At 54.5% G+C, this 15555-nt stretch overlaps 1 protein-coding gene across 5 annotated transcripts; it reads left to right on the forward strand.

Moving 5' to 3' along the window:
- Nucleotides 1-20: 20 nt before the first annotated feature.
- On the forward strand, nt 21-11793 carry DHX58 (DExH-box helicase 58). Of its 5 annotated transcripts, none has more exons than XM_032279646.1 (14): nt 21-142; nt 576-650; nt 870-1038; nt 1276-1477; nt 1848-2038; nt 2738-2854; nt 4412-4538; nt 4737-4928; nt 6934-7187; nt 7749-7898; nt 7991-8152; nt 9102-9292; nt 10931-11027; nt 11429-11793. In XM_032279646.1, exons 3-14 carry the CDS (start codon nt 871-873, stop codon nt 11465-11467), a joined length of 1890 nt encoding a protein of 629 aa, XP_032135537.1. In that variant the 5' UTR covers nt 21-142; nt 576-650; nt 870; the 3' UTR covers nt 11468-11793. The 5 variants fall into 5 exon arrangements, with proteins under 5 accessions (XP_032135537.1, XP_032135535.1, XP_032135532.1 ...); XM_032279644.1 differs by having other exon boundaries at nt 24-142; nt 895-1038; nt 11282-11793; XM_032279641.1 differs by having other exon boundaries at nt 25-142; nt 11282-11793.
- The last annotated feature ends 3762 nt before the right edge of the window (nt 11794-15555 follow it).

The following is a 15555-nucleotide window of genomic DNA, read 5'->3' on the forward strand; positions in this document are numbered from 1 at the left end:
CAGGGATGGGAGTTTTACTGAGTCGGCTCATCTGGCTCCTCCCCTCAGTTTCAGTTTCCATATCCGATCTCTGCTCTCTGTGCTGAGCACAGCAGCACCAGGCTAGGCACGAGGCCAAGCTAAGGCCTACCTGATGGAGCAGGTGAGACCCAGGCTGGGCAGGGGGCAGGTGTAGCTTGTGTTATTCCCACCCCCACCTTTTGGCCAGAGCAGGCTCCTGATGGGTTGAGAGGGTCCTGCCCCCCTCCCTCAAGTGGGGTGGAGTCCCGGGCAAAAGGGAGGTCTCTGCATGGACCGGTCTGGCCAGGAGTGGGATGAGTGGAGGGGCCAGTGGGTCTGAGTCCCCTGCCATTCCCAGAATGGAGCTGTGGCCCTAGCAAGGGAGGTGGTGATGCCTACCCGGGCGCTGGTGCAGTGGCAGTACTCGCCATTCAGGGTTTGTACTCGCGGCAGTTGGCGATGACTGTTAGCACAAACGGTTCTTTTTCTTCTTGATTCTTTTTCTCGGAGCAGGGATGGGAGATTCCTAAGTCGGCTCAGCTGGCTCCTCCCCTCAGTTTCGGTTTCCATTTCAGATCTCTGAGCTGAGCACAGCATCACCAAGCTGAGCTAAGCAGGGCCGCCCTGGGCAAGCTTACATGGTAGAACAGGTGAGACCTGGGCTGGGCAGGGGGCAGGTGTAGCCTGTGTTACTCCCGCTCCTGCTTTTTGATGGAGCAGGCTCCTGATGGGTTCTGAGGGTGTCCTGCCCCACCTCCCTCAAGTGGGTTGGAGTCCCGGGCAAAAGGGAAGTCTCTGCACAGACTGGTCTGGCCAGGAGTTGGGAGGGGTGGAGGGGCCAGTGGGTCTGAGTCTCCTGCTATTCCCAGAATGGAGCTGCGGCCCTACCAACAGGAGGTGATCACGCCTGCCCTGGAGGGCAAGAATATCATCATCTGGCTGCCCACTGGTGCTGGGAAGACCCGGGCAGCTGCTTATGTGGCCAGGCAGCACCTAGAGACTGTGGATGGAGCCAAGGTGGTTGTATTGGTCAACAGGGTGAGTGGTCTGCCCTGCCTGCCCTGCCCCACTCCCCCACCACCAAGCAGGGTCTCAGCTCTTCAGGCGCCTCTCAGTCCCCACCAGAATTCCAGACCTGCGGTGGCCATCCCTAAGCTCTCCTGTCTTTCCACCCCGGCTTAGTACCCAGCTGTGTCCTGCGGGTCACCTTACCTCTTCCCCACTCCCCCGGCCCCAGATTCAGCTTTCTCTTCCCATCTCATTCTCTACCCCCAGGTGCACCTGGTGACCCAGCATGGTGAAGAGTTCAGCCGCATGCTAGATGGACGTTGGACCATGACAACCCTGAGTGGGGATGTGGGGCCACGTGCTGGCTTTGGCCACCTGGCCCGGTGCCATGACCTGCTCATCTGCACAGCACAGCTGCTGCAGATGGCACTGACCAGCCCTGAGGAGGAGGAGCACGTGGAGCTCACGGGTGAGGGCCGTGGGCGGGGGGAAAAAGGATATGCACCCGGGGTACCTCCTGCCAACCCCAGGGCACCTCCCGAAGTAAAGGTGGTGGGAGTTTTTGTGGGAGCCTGTTTACAAAACCCCAGCAGACACTAGCAGAAACAGGCTGGGCTATGGTGTAGGATCTTAGGCAAGTCCCTTCCCCAGCTGAGCCTCCATTTACTAATCTGTGAAATGGAGAGAAATCACCCGTGCCTGGCTTTTCATCCTGGGACCCAGCTGCAGGCTGTGAAAGGAAGAAGGAATTCTTAGATTATTGTTGGGACTACCTGAGGGTTTATGGGAGGGAAGGGCTTTGCAAACATAGGTCACAGCCTTCCCCTTTGGGCCCCCAGCCTTCTCCCTGATCGTGGTGGATGAGTGCCACCACACCCACAAGGACACTGTCTACAACGTCATCATGAGCCGGTACCTAGAACTTAAACTCCAGAGGGCACAGCCCCTGCCCCAGGTGTTGGGTCTCACAGCCTCCCCAGGCACCGGCGGGGCCTCCAAGCTCGATGGAGCCATCAACCACGTCCTACAGGTCAGCCTGGCCCTGTGTGCCTCCCACCACCAGACACACCAGGGACCTCCCTCCCTCCCTCCCTTCCTCCCTCCCTGCCTGCCCGCCCACTACCCCATCCCCCCCAGCATTACTCAGGCTCTCCATGGCAGGGTCTGGCCCCTTCCTCACCTAAGATCCAGCCTCCAATGGCTTCTTATGGCACAAAGAATTAACCGTAGTTCATACTACAGCCACACTGGCCTGCCGTCTGCTTCTTGAACATGCCGTGCTTCTTCCCATCTTGGGAACTTTGCACTTACCATTTCTTTTGCCTGGAATGCCCTTCCCTTTGAACTTTACCTGCTGCCTCCTCCTTGTCATTCACTGAGCAGCTTAAATGCCACTTCTTCAAAGTCCTCCCTGATCGCCCCCTCCGCTCTCTGTCATATCATCCAGTGCTAGCCTCTTCAGAGCTTGTTAAAGCACTCTGCAAGGTTCCATTATTCTTTGCTGGTTTATTATCTGTCTCTCCAACTCCAGTCTGAGTTCCTTTGTGTCTCCAGTGCCTAGAACAAGACTGGCACAGAGAGGGCGAGCAATATTTGAGTAGATGAATGCCCATGCCCCCAATGGCCTCCCCCTCTCCTGTCCTCAGCTGGGATCCATCCTGTCCCAAAGGTTTGCCCATTGTCCCCACAGACCCTTACTTTCCAGTAAAGTCCTCTCTGTTGCCCCCAGCTCTGTGCCAACTTGGACACGTGGTGCATCATGTCACCCCAGAACTACTTCTCCCAGCTGCAGGAGCACAACCAGCAGCCTTGTAAACAGTACGACCTCTGCCAAAGGCGCAGCCAGGTACACGGGGGCAGGGACACAGTGGGAGTGGGAGCCCGTGTGAAGTGAGGACCCCAGGCTTGGGCCCTGACTCCGCCCTCACTAGCTGTATGACTTCAGGTTACTTGCTCTGTGTCTGAGCCTCAATTTCTCCTCTCTGTGAAATGGGGCAGATACAGCCCATGCCCACAGCCCACTCTTCGGATTGACTCAGAAGGCACCGCCTGCACCTGTCATAGCACTGACATGCTGGGGAGTGCTCTGCAAACCAAAGAGCAGGACCACTTTGTGCTGAGGCTGTGTTGAGACATCTCCAATGTGGCCAGGGCCTGGTGCCTGCTGTGGGCAAGGACTAGGTGTCAGGTCCACAACTACACCAATGTTACACTCGGGGTCAGGCTTGAGCCCACGCTGTGGTCTGCAGGGAGTGAATGCGCAGATAGCTGAAAGAACTCTCGGCTGGGCCGTGGGCTGGTGAAATGTAGTTTTAGGCCAGATACAGTGGCCCACGCCTGTAATCCCAGCACTTTGGGAGGCCGAGGCCAGCAGATCATCTGAAGTCAGGAGTTCAAGACCAGCCTGGCCAACATGGCGAAACCCCGTCTCTACTAACAAGACAAAATTAGCCAGGCATGGTGGCGCATGTCTGTAATCCCAGCTACTCGGGAGGCTGAGGCAGGAGAATCGCTTCAACCCAGGAGGCGGAGGTTGCAGTGAACCGAGATTGCACCATTGCACTCCAGCCTGGGCAACAAGAGGGAAACTAAGTCTCAAAAAAAAAAAAAAAATGTAGTTTTATTCAGCAGCTGCAGCTCTCTCACACTGTCCCCCTTTATCTGGGCTGTCTGCTCTGGCTCTGTGGCTCCTGCCGCCCCCATGCCCGCAGCTGCACTGCCTGGCCTGCAAGGCCAGCTCCGTCAGGGTCAGCAGTTAACTCTCTCCCTCTGGGCACAAGCTGGTTCCTGGCTCCCCACTGCCCACCTTCAAGATGACCGGCTCTCCCTTAAAAGGGTTAGTAGTGTTATTCTCTCTCTGGGTGTGCCCACATGCGCTGCCATACCACGCAGAACTGAGCCCTGTGCACAGCATCAGCAGGGCAGTTATACCTTCTTCTGACAATAGGGGCTCAGAGTCATATGAACTTACACAAACAGGCTATATAGCAAGTGGAGTATGCTCCTGCCCCCTAAACTCGCTGAGTCACCCTGGCCCGGATGTCTGCCTCTGCCTATTCCTTGACCAAAGCACATCCATGTACCTTATACTAGGCCCCACCGTGCCCAGGCCAAAGGGTAAGAGCACATGGAGGGTGAGACAGGGCAGGAGCCGGGTGCAGGAACCTGGCCCGTGCCTCTGGCCAGGACTCCTCCACACCCCAGCCGGCCTCGCTCTGGAGCGCTCACCTCAGCTAAGACAGATGGGTGAGGCCGTCGCTGTGCGCTGCACGCCGGGGTCAGCGCCCCCACTGAGTTCCCATCCTCCAACACATTTTGGTTAGAAAAACGGGGTGTCCACCAGTATCCTCGCAGGCACCTTCCCATGTATATGGGAATCCCCTCCAACTCTCCTCTTGCTAAGGATCTGTTTGGGGACTTGCTGAAGAAGCTCATGGACCAAATCCACGACCACCTGGAGATGCCCGAGTTGAGTCGGGACTTTGGGAAACAGACGTATGAGCAGCAGGTGGTGAAGCTGAGCGAGACTGGTGAGAGGGGCAGCCCCTCAGGCGGAGGCGAGGATGTGGGAGTGGTCAGGGGTGGGCCCTGCCTGGGCGGAGGCTTTAGAGGCGGGGCCGAGCCACTCCAGGGGCAGAGTCTGAGTGGGAGGTCCCTATGGAGCCTGACAAAGGGTGGGGCAGGGGGCGGGCAGGGGCCCGCTCAGACCCTACGCCCTCTACCCGCAGCGGCTTTGGCTGGGCTCCTGGAGCAGCGGGTTTACGCGCTTCACCTGAGGCGCTACAATGACGCACTCCTCATCCACGACACCGTCCGCGCCGTGGACGCCCTGGCTGCGCTGCAGAATTTCTATCAAAGGGAGCACGCCACTAAAACCCAGATCCTGTGTGCTGAGCGCTGGCTGCTGGCCCTGTTCAATGGTGAGGGACGGGAGGGGGTTAGTGGGCGGGGATGATGGGGCCTGGATGCGAGATCAGAGGCCAGGGCACAGGTGCCAAGACCGATGGGAAGGTGCCCGCGAGGATACTGGTGGAGATCCTATTTTTCTAACCAAAATTCAAGGCCATGGGTAGGACGGATTTATTTCCTCATTTGGGAAGGTTTTTGCATAGTTATTAAAATTAATTCACATTATTGACTTTTGTTTTAAGAGTCAGGGTCTTGCTCTGTCACCCAGGCTGGAGTACAGTTGTGCAATGATAGCTCACTGCAACCTCGACCTTCTGGGCTCAAGTGATTTTCACCCTTCAGCTTCCCGAGTAGCCAGGACTACAGGTGGGCACCACCACTCCCTGCTAATTTAAAAATATTTTTGTAGAGGCAGAGTCTCTCTTTGTTGCCCAGGCTGTTCCCTAACTCCCGGGCTCAAATGATCATTCTACCTCTGCTTCCCAAAGTGCTTCGATGACAGGCGTGAGCCACTGCACCTGGCCCAGATTTTTAAATTTTACTAATTTATTTAAAGATGGGGTTTCACCATGATGGCCAGGCTGGTCTTGAACTCCTGACCTCCGGTGATCCACCCACCTCAGCCTCCCAAAGTGCTAGGATTACAGGCGTGAGCCACCACGCCCGACGGCCCAGATTTTTTTAAACCACTAGTTAGGAGTGATTCCTTTAGACTGGGAGAGTGAGGCTGAAAGTCAGAGGGTGAAATTTAAGGCTGAAAATCTCAGCACAGGCTGGGACTCAAAAGATCTGGGTAGCAGAGGTCAGAGTGAAAAATTCAAGGGTCATCCTGGTGGCTGGGTTGAAGGGCTCTGGTCTGAGGTCTGTACTGTATGACTTTGGTGTGAGGCTGGCCTTGAGAGTGGGCTCGGCAGGAGGCATCCTTTTTGTTTTTGTTTTTGCTTTGAGAGGGAGTCTCACTGTCACCCTGGCTGGAGTGCAGTGGCGTGATCACAGCTCGAGTGATCCTCCCACCTCCGTCTCCTCAGTAGCTGGGACTACAGGGGTGCACCAGGACGTCCAGCTACTTTTTGTATTTTTTTGTAGAGATGGGGTTTCAGCGTGTTGTCCAGGCTGGTCTCGAACTCCTGACTTGAAAAGATCCACCCACCTTGGCCTCCCAAAGTGTTGGGATTACAGGTGTGAGACACTGCGCCCAGTCGAGGCATCCTTAAATGTGTCTTGGTGCTCCTGGTGAGGGAGTCAAGCAGGAGCTCCATCCTCCCCCCACCCCCACCTTCTGCACTCCTATTCCTGTGACCACCTCCTCCACCAGTGCCCTCCCCACTCCAAGACCTGAATCCTCTGCCTCTGTTTGGGGTTGGTGGGGCTCCCTCCCTCCCTCTCTCCTTCCCTCCCTCTCTCCTTCTCTCCTTCCCTCCCTCTCTCCCTCTCTTTCTCCCTCCCTCCTTCCCTCTCTCTCTCCCTCCCTGCCTTCCTCTCTCTTTTTCTTCCTTTCCTTTCTTTCTTTCCCTTCTTTTCTTCCATTCTTTCCTTTCCTTCCTCTCTCACCAGGCTCTCACGCCAGTGGCGTGATCTCAGCTCACTGCAACCTCTGCCTCCCAAGTTCAAGCAATTCTCCTGCCTCAGCCTCCTGAGTAGCTGGGATTACAGGCGTGCACCACCACGCCCGGCTAATTTTTAGTAGAGATGAGGTTTCACCATGTAGGTCAGGATGGTCTTGATCTCTTGACCTCATGATCTGCCTGCCTCAGCCTCCAAAGTTCTGGGATTGCCGGTGTGAGCCACTGCGCCCAGCCTCTTTCCTTCCTTTCTTTTCTTTTCTTTCTTTCTGTTTTTTTTTTTTTAGACAGAGTCTCGCTCTATTACCCAGATTATAGTACAGTGGTACAATCATAGCTCTCTTCATCCTTGACCTCCTGGGCTCAAGCAATCCTTCTGCCCTCAGCCTCACAAGTAGCTGGGACTACAGACATGTGCCAATACACCTGGCAAACTTTTTGGGGTTTTCAACAGAGCACAAGAATATGCTGGCCCACTTGGCAACTCATGGCCTGGAGAATCCAAAACTGGAGATGCTGGAAAAGATCCTGCAGAAGCAGTTCAGGAGCTCTGACAGACCCCGGGGCATCATCTTCACCCGCACCCGCCAGAGCGCGCACTCCCTCCTGCTCTGGCTCCAGCAGCAGCCGGGCCTGCAGACTGTGGACATCCGGGCCCAGTTACTGATTGGATCTGGGAACAGCAGCCAGAGCACCCACATGACCCAGGTGTGGGCTTCGGGGCAAGATGCTGGCGGTGGCGGGGATTCCATAGGAGACAAGTGAGGGGAACAGGGTCTTCAGCACAGAGAGGTGGGGACAGGGAGACCCTGGGGGAAAAATGTTGACTATCCCCAGGCAGAGGGGCAGGGAGCTGGGGGAGGGGGGCAGACACTGACATCCCCAGTGCTGAAGCCTCTCCTACTCTGGGGGTCCCTGCAGGCAGAAGGGTAGGACATGGGGGTCTGTAGGAAAAAGGTGGGTGATGCAGATCCTCAGGGCAGATCAGGTCTGGAGTCCCTTGCAGGAGAAGATTATGGCTTCGGAGTTGTTCCTAGAGGGTCAGGGACTCTTAGAGTCCCTAGGGAAGTTAGGGGTTGGATAGGCATCTGGGAAGATGGGCATGATCCTGGGGGTACCCAGGGATAGAGATGGGATTCAAGTGTTCTAGGGAGATGGACCAAGATTTGAGAGTGAGGGCTGAACCAGGAGAGGCTGCTCTGGCAGGGGGGGTCAGCCTGAGCTACCTCATGTGCCAGCCTCTTTCTCCTCCCTGCCCTCCCCCTGCAGAAGGACCAGCAAGAAGTGATCCGGAAGTTCCGAGATGGAACCCTGAACCTTCTGGTGGCCACGAGTGTGGCGGAGGAGGGGCTGGACATCCCACAGTGCAACGTGGTGGTGCGCTATGGGCTCCTAACCAATGAGATCTCCATGGTCCAGGTGCTCACACATCCCCTTCCACTCGGCAGCCCTCACAGGATGCTGTGTGGGGCCCCAGCCCAACTCAGAACTGCCCTTGTCTCCCTTCCCAGGCCAGAGGTCGTGCCCGAGCGGGTCAGAGTGTGTACTCATTTGTAGCAACTAAGGGTAGCCGGGAGCTGCAGCGGGAGCTGATCAACGAGACGCTGGAGACGCTGATGGAGCAGGCAGTGGCTGCTGTGCAGAAAATGGACCGGGCCGAGTACCAGGCCAAGGTCTGCAGGCGGCCTGCATGCCCTGTGGGAGGGATGGGGCGGAGGGAGCACTCCCTGGCAGGTTTCTGACTGCACACATATGTCCCCCTGTCTCCTCTACATCTCAGAGCTAAATTTGCCCACCTGGGGAAGGTTTGGAGAGAGGCCAGGTGTGGGGCTGCCAGGGAAGGCAGTGCCTGGACTCCAGAAGGCCTTGGGAACAGGGCCTTCTTATCCAGGGCTCTTTATTTATCCTTGCCATGAGATACTTTATGTATCTGCAAGAGCTGCATTACAGCCCTTCTGGAACCAGGCAGAGGGGAGGAAATAAGTCCACGTACAGAAGATAAGTCCAGAACTAGGACTTATAGCATCACTTCCCCTGAGGCAGGGCCACTGCCTGGTCCAGGGTGTTCCTTGTTATCCCAGCATAATTGTTAATGATGCCCCACGACAGAGTCACAGAAGTAGCTTTGCCTGAAACCCTTCAAAGATGAAGCAAAGATTCAGCAAGAAAGCTTACCCCTCCCACTGTTGCCCCCACTACCCATAGTATTTCTCTCCATAGCTTCTTTTTTTTTTTTTTCCCTCGAGACTGAACCTTGCTCTGTCACCCAGGCTGAATGCAGTGGTGCATTCTCTGCTTCAGCCTCTCAAGTAGCTGGGATTACAGGCATGTGCCACCATGTCCAGCTAATTTTGTATTTTTAGTAGAGATGGGGTTTTACCATGTTGGCCAGGCTGGTCTCGAACTCCTGACCTCGTGATCCACCTGCCTTGGCCTCCTAAAACGCTGGGATTACAGATGTGAGTCACTGCGCCTGGCAACACAGCCTCTTTTAAGAGAGCTCCAGGGAGGGTTAAGGAAGTTCTCTTCTGGGTACAGATGATCTCAGATCTTTGGAACCCTTTGTCCCCCAGGGACCATTCTCTTAACCCCCAGCCATGCCTGGTGTCCTTTCCCACCCAGATCCAGGATCTGCAGCAGGCAGCCGTGACCAAGCGGGTAGCCCAGGCAGCCCAGCGCGAGAGCCAGCGGCGACAGTTCCCCATGGAGCACGTGCAGCTACTCTGCATTAACTGCATGGCGGCCGTGGGCCACGGCAGTGACCTGCGGAAGGTGGAGGGCGCCCACCATGTCAACGTGAACCCCAACTTCTCGTGAGACCTATGGAAGGGGCTATCAGGATGGGGGCGTGGGATGGGGGACTGGGAATCCTTCTCATCCAGACAGTGTTTTGAAGCTTTGTGAGGCCAAAGAGCATTGTAGCAAGTACTGATTCTGCATTTTCACAATAAGCTGGTTAGGCAGGTTTTATCCCTGTCCCCATTTTACAGGCAAGGAAATAGAGGCTCGGAGAGGCTATATGACTTGCCCAAGTTCCCACAGCCACTCTCTGGTTGACAAAGAACTGGAATTCAGGAGGATACTAAATGTCAAAAGACCACACATTGACCCTCTGGTTCTACCTACTATATCAAGAGAGCCTGGCTGTCCCTGAGCCATCCCCCATTCTCTATCTCCTAAAGAGTGACCTTCCCCCATCCTGCATCCATTTATTATGTCACCCTCTGTGTTCCAGGCCACTGTGCCAAGGATCTTCACACAGGTTTTCTCAATTGAGGAGGTAGCATTTCAGCTAGGTCTCAATGGATCCGGTTTGAATGTGAGCAAATGAGAAGGTAACCATGGAGGGCAGGGCACAGTGACTCACGCCTGTAATTCCAACACTTTGGGAGGCTGAGGCAGGTGGATCACTTGAGGTTAGATGTTCAAGACCAGGCTGGCCAACATGGTGAAACTCCTCTTTTTTTTTTGGGCGGGGGGATGGGTCTCACTCTGTAGCCAGGCTGGAGTGCAGTGGTGTGATCTCAGCTCACTACAGCCTCTGCCTCCCAGGTTCAAGTGATTCTCCTGCCTCAGCCTCCCGAGTAGCTGGGACTATAGGCATGCACCACCATGCCTGGCTAATATTTATATTTTTAGTAGAGACGGGGTTTCACCGTATTGGCCAAGATGATCTCGATCTCTTGACCTCCTGATCTGCCCGCCTTGGCCTCCCAAAGTACTGGGATTATAGGCATGAGCCACCACACCTGGCTGAAATCCCTTCTCTACTAAAAATAAAAAAAATAATACAAAAAATTAGCTGGGCATGGTGACACATGCCTGTAATCCCAGCTACTTGGGTGGCTGAGGCATGAGAATCATTTGAACCCAGGAGGTGGAGGTTGCAGCGAGCCAGGATCGCACCACTGCACTCCAGCCTGGGTGACAGAGCAAGACTCTGTCTCAGAATACAAAACAAAACAAAAAGCCAGTTGACCCGAGTGGAAGGGACTGTGAATAATGAGATTCAGAAAGAGACAGACCAGCCCGTGGAAGATCTTAAAGGTCAGGTGTGAAAGTGTAGCCTTTATCCAGGAGGTTCTTCTTAGGAATCTTGGATGGATTTTAAGCAAGGGGATGTCAGGGCAGATTTATATTTTTAGATCACTCTAGCAGTTGGTGGAAGGATGGCTTGATATTGGGAGTGAGAATGGAGGCAGAGAGACTTGTTAGGAGACAGTGAAGACCAGGTAAGCGATGCTGAGCTTGAGCCTGGGCACAACGGAGCGTGCGATGGAGGCCACACAGGTAGAACTCGCTGAAGACTGGATTTCCTAGCCTAGGAAGTCTGTGCCTCTTGACCAGCAGGAAAGCCCAAGGTCCAGGCAGGGGCTTGGCCAGTAGGAGGACATGAGACCTGGGGCTGAGGAAGGTCAATGAGGGCTGTGGCCATCCCACTTCCTCTCCAGGATCTACTATAACGTCTCCAGGGAGCCTGTGGTCATCAACAAAGTCTTCAAGGACTGGAAGCCTGGGGGTGTCATCAGCTGCAAGAACTGTGGGGAGGTAAGAGCTTGGGCCATGTCCCAGGCCCCAGAGTCCTCAGCCCCAGTCTTCAAGAGGCCCTCACTAGGACAGGGGAGACCGTCCCACCCCATGGCCTCCAGTCTGAAGAGGGAGGTCCAGCCCCTGTCTAAGGGAGCCCAGTGTATGACAGCCTCAGGTGGGAAGCAAAGGTCCTGTATTCACGGAATTCCCACTTGAGGGAATCCCAGTCCGAGGCCAGAGACCCAGACCCTACTCTCTCTATCTCACCCCAGGTCTGGGGTCTGCAGATAATCTACAAATCGGTGAAGCTACCAGCGCTCAAAGTCCGCAGCATGCTTCTGCAGACCCCTCAAGGGCGGATTCAGGCCAAAAAGTGGTCCCGCGTGCCCTTCCCTGTGCCTGACTTTGACTTCCTGCAGCACTGTGCCCAGAACCTGACGGACCTCTCCTTGGACTGACCAGCTCATTGCTGCAGTGCCCGGCTCGGGCTGTAGGGGGCGGGAGAGTCCACAGCTGCAGTCGTCTTCCCCCAAACACAGCCTGGTCCAGGCCCCTCCTCTGGAATCACCAGCTGTGGGCATCAGGTCCACCAGGCACAGAGGAGTCCTGGGCATCCTGGCTTAGGCTCCCGAAATGGGGAAGCAGCTGGAGGGCCAGACCTCAGCCCCAGACCCACCTTGCACACACATAGACACTTTCATATGCACTGGATGGAGTTGGGGAAACAGAGGCAAAAGGAATTGCCACACTTTGGACTTGGCTGCCATTAAAAAAAATAAAAAAATAGCTGGTCTGAGTGCAGTGGTGTTTACAACTAATTGATCACAACCAGTTACAGATTTCTTTGTTCCTTCTCTACTCCCACTGCTTCACTTGACTAGCCTAAAAAATAAATAAATAAATAAATTGCTATACTATACTCTGAATCATCACATTCTTTCCCTACCAAGGCCACTTCTAATTTTTGAGGCTCTTTATAAAAATGAAAAATGGGTGCCGGGTGCGGTGGCTCAAGCCTGTAATCCCAGCACTTTGGGAGGCCGAGGCAGGTGGATCACGAGGTCAAGAGATCGAGACCATCCTGGTCAACATGGTGAAACCCCGTCTCTACTAAAACTACAAAAAATTAGCTGGGCATGGTGGCACGTGCCTGTAATCCCAGCTACTCAGGAGGCTGAGGCAGGAGAATTGCCTGAACCCAGGAGGCGGAGGTTGCGGTGAGCCGAGATCGCGCCATTGCACTCCAGCCTGGGTAACAAGAGCGAAACTCCGTTTCAAAAAAAAAAAGAAGAAGAAAAATGGGGTAGAAAATGTGTGGTGTCTTAACTTTGTTGGAATATAATTGGTAGAAAATAAACTGCACATATAGTGTGCAATTGGATACTTTTTTTTTTTGAGACAGTTTCACTCTTGTTGCCCAGGCCGGAGAACAGTGGCATGATCTAGGATCATTGCAACCCCCACCTCTGGGTTCAAGCGATTCTCCTGCCTCAGCCTCCTGATTAGCTGGGATTACAGGTGCGCACCACCACACCTAGCTGATTTTTTTGTATTTTTAGTAGAGATGGGGTTTCACCATGTTGGCCAGGTTGGTCTGAAACTCCTGACCTCGAGCGATCCGCCTGCCTCAGCCTCCCAAAGTGCTGGGATTACAGGCTTGAACCACCGTGCCCTGCCTGGATACGTTTTATCATGCATATCCTCCACAATCAAGATAATGGACATAGCTATCAGCCTCAAAATTTCCTTTCTTCCAGTGGAATTTTCAAAGAACAACAAAAGTTTCCTAGTTGCCCATTGTAATCCATACCTCTCACCCTTCCCCGTCTAATGACCTGCTTTATGGTAATTTTTAGTGTTAAGTGTTTGGTTTTTTTGAGACAGTCTTGCTCTGTCACCCAGGCTGGAGTGCAGTGGCGCGATCTCAGCTCACTGTAACCTCCGCCTTCTGGGCTCAAGTGATCCTCCTGCCACAGCCTCCCAAGTAACTGGGATTACAGGTGCCTTCCACCATGCCTGGCTAATTTTTGTTTTTTTGGTAGAGACAGGGTTTCACCATGTTGCCTAACTGGCTGGTCTCAAACTCCTGAGCTCAGATGATCCACCCACCTTGGCCTCTTAAAGTGCTGGGATTACAGGCGTGAGCCACTGAGCCCTGCTTTATATTTTATATTTTATATTTTTTGCTTTTGTTTTGTTTTTGAGACAGGGACTCACTCTGTCGCCCAGGCTGGAGTGCAGTAGTGCAATTGTGGCTCACTGCAGCCTTGACCTCCCAGGCTCCAGCAATCCCCCGACCTCAACCTCCTTAGTACCTGGGACTACAGGTGTATACCATCACACCTAATTTTTTGGGGGTAGGGGGCAGTGTATAGACAAGGTCTCACTATGTTGCCCAGGCTGGTCTCCAACTCCCAGGCTCAGGTGATCCTCCCAAAGTGCTGGGATTATAGGCATGAGCCACTGTGCCTGGCCTAGTGTTAAAAGTTTTCGGCCGGGCACAGTGACTCACCCTTGTAATCCCAGTACTTAAGGAGGTTGAGGTGGGCGGATCACCTGAGGTCAGGAGTTTGAGACCAGCCTGGCCATTATGGCGAAACCCCGTCTCTACTAAAAATACAAAAATTAGCTGGGTGTAGTGGTGACCACCTACAATTCCAGCTTCTCAGGAGGCTGAGTCAGGAGAATCGCTTGAACCTGAGAGGCAGAAGTTGCAGTGAGCTGAGATCATGCCACTGCACTCCAGCCTGGGCTGTAGAGTAAGACCCAATTCAGAAAAAAAAAAAAAAAAGTTTTAAACAAACACTCCCTTTTTTTTTGAGACAGAGTCTTGCCCTATAGCCCAGGCTGGAGTGCAATGGTGCGATCTCGGCTCACTGCAACCTCCGCCTCTTGGGTTCAAGAGATTCTCCTGTCTCAGCCTCCCAAGTAGCTGAGATTACAGGCACCCACCACCAAGCCAGGCTAATTTTTGTATTTTCAGTAGAGGTGGGGTTTCACCATGTTGGCCAGTCTGGTCTCCAACTCCTGACCTCATGATCCGCCCACCTGGGCTTCCCAAAGTGCTGGGATTACAGGTGTGAGCCACTGCACCCAGCCTAAACACTCCTCTTTAATGGCTCTCCTAAGCCTTATTCATAAAGAGTATCAACAGTCTCAACCTGAGGCCTATCGAGCTTGTGAGGGCTTCCTGCTCCCCCTTCCCCATAATAGCTTCCAACCCCAATGTACCCGCTCTACCTTCCGTTAACCTTCAGGTCATCTCCCCTAGGCTGGGGAGAAGCTGAGATCCAGCATTTGAGGGGTGGGCTCAGGTAGGCATGGGGGTGGGGAGAATTACAAAGGCCTAAATTTACTGTTCTCATTTTAACAAGAAAGGAAAAGAAAGGCAAGATCTAGGTTGATTCATCAGGGAAAGGGCTATTTCTGTAGTAAAAAGCCCAGCAGGCAGGAGGCACCTTCAAGAGGAAGGGAGGGGGCTAGGGCAGAGATTTGAGAAGATGGCAGTCCTTCCTGCCATCTAACCTCCTTCCCTCCTGCTACATCCTTGGTCCTGTCCCCAGGTAGATGGGAAATGCACCCTCTTTTCTCCCATCATTTTATTTTTTCTGTAGGCCTCTTGTCTGATTGAGGGCTGAAATTCCAGTTCTCATCTTTTTGGCTACCATCTCCCCTAGAGAGTGTACCCCTCTTCCCCAAGGCCCCTTTCCTCCTTCTCTCCAGGTGTCCTTGGCCCTGACTCCAGGACTCTCCTTCCTCCTCCCTCCTGTCCCATCTCCAGCTGCCTCCCCGGGAGAGAGTTGCTCATCCTCTCCCCACTTTGCCTTCAGTTAGTATACCGCCTGCCAGCAACGTGCTTTTTACAGGTCAATAAAATTAGCGACTGGGGGCAGAGGGAGGGGGCAGGGGCTCAGGGGTGCTAAGCTCAAGGGCCTTGAATGTGGCTAGACTCACGGAGTCAGGAAGCCTGTCATTCCAGGGCTAAACAGTGACAGCTGGGGGACCTGGGCTGGCACTAGGGGCGGAGCAGGGGCTGTGTGGCACGGAGGGAGATGGGCTGAGGATAAAGATGGGCTGGGTGCCTCATGGCCCCTCCGCAGCCTAAGCCCCTACATAGCTGACCCCTGGAGAGGGCACCCCACATTTAGAGGAGGTTTCCGGTCGCACACCCACCCTGCCAGGTCTGAAGAGCTCAGATGGAAAGGGGACAAGGACCCAGAGAGGTTTCTGAGCTTTCTTTTTCGTGTGAGGGGTCTTTATACGAAGTCACCGGCTCCAGGGCATGTGGGCACGGCTGTCTGAAGGGGGGATTTCCGCCCTGCCCCCGTCCCCCTCATGTGCCCGCAGTCCTAACTTCTCAGCCTTCAGAAGAACTCCAGCTCGGGGCCCTCCCTGTGGCCCAGATGCTCCCCCGGGACGTCCCACCAGAATGAGCCAACGCACCCCACCTGCGAGGCCGCGAGGAGGGGCCGGGCCCAGCTCCCCCTCCCAGCCCCGCCTCCGCCGCGCCGGGCCCCGCCCCTCCCGGCCAGCCCGAAATGCAGCG

Source organism: Sapajus apella, unplaced genomic scaffold (genome assembly GCF_009761245.1).
Source record: "Sapajus apella isolate SASKATOON/1434 unplaced genomic scaffold, GSC_monkey_1.0 scaffold12, whole genome shotgun sequence".
Classification (NCBI taxonomy): domain Eukaryota; kingdom Metazoa; phylum Chordata; class Mammalia; order Primates; family Cebidae; genus Sapajus; species Sapajus apella.

Excerpts from the sequence above, each read along its gene's own strand:
- DHX58 (XM_032279641.1), top strand. The coding sequence starts at position 871 with ATGGAGCTGCGGCCCTACCAACAGGAGGTGATCACGCCTGCCCTGGAG. Across the intron at positions 1,478-1,847 it reads GGAGCACGTGGAGCTCACGG|CCTTCTCCCTGATCGTGGTG; the intron begins GTGAGGGCCGTG and ends TTGGGCCCCCAG. Across the intron at positions 7,188-7,748 it reads AGAGCACCCACATGACCCAG|AAGGACCAGCAAGAAGTGAT; the intron begins GTGTGGGCTTCG and ends CTCCCCCTGCAG.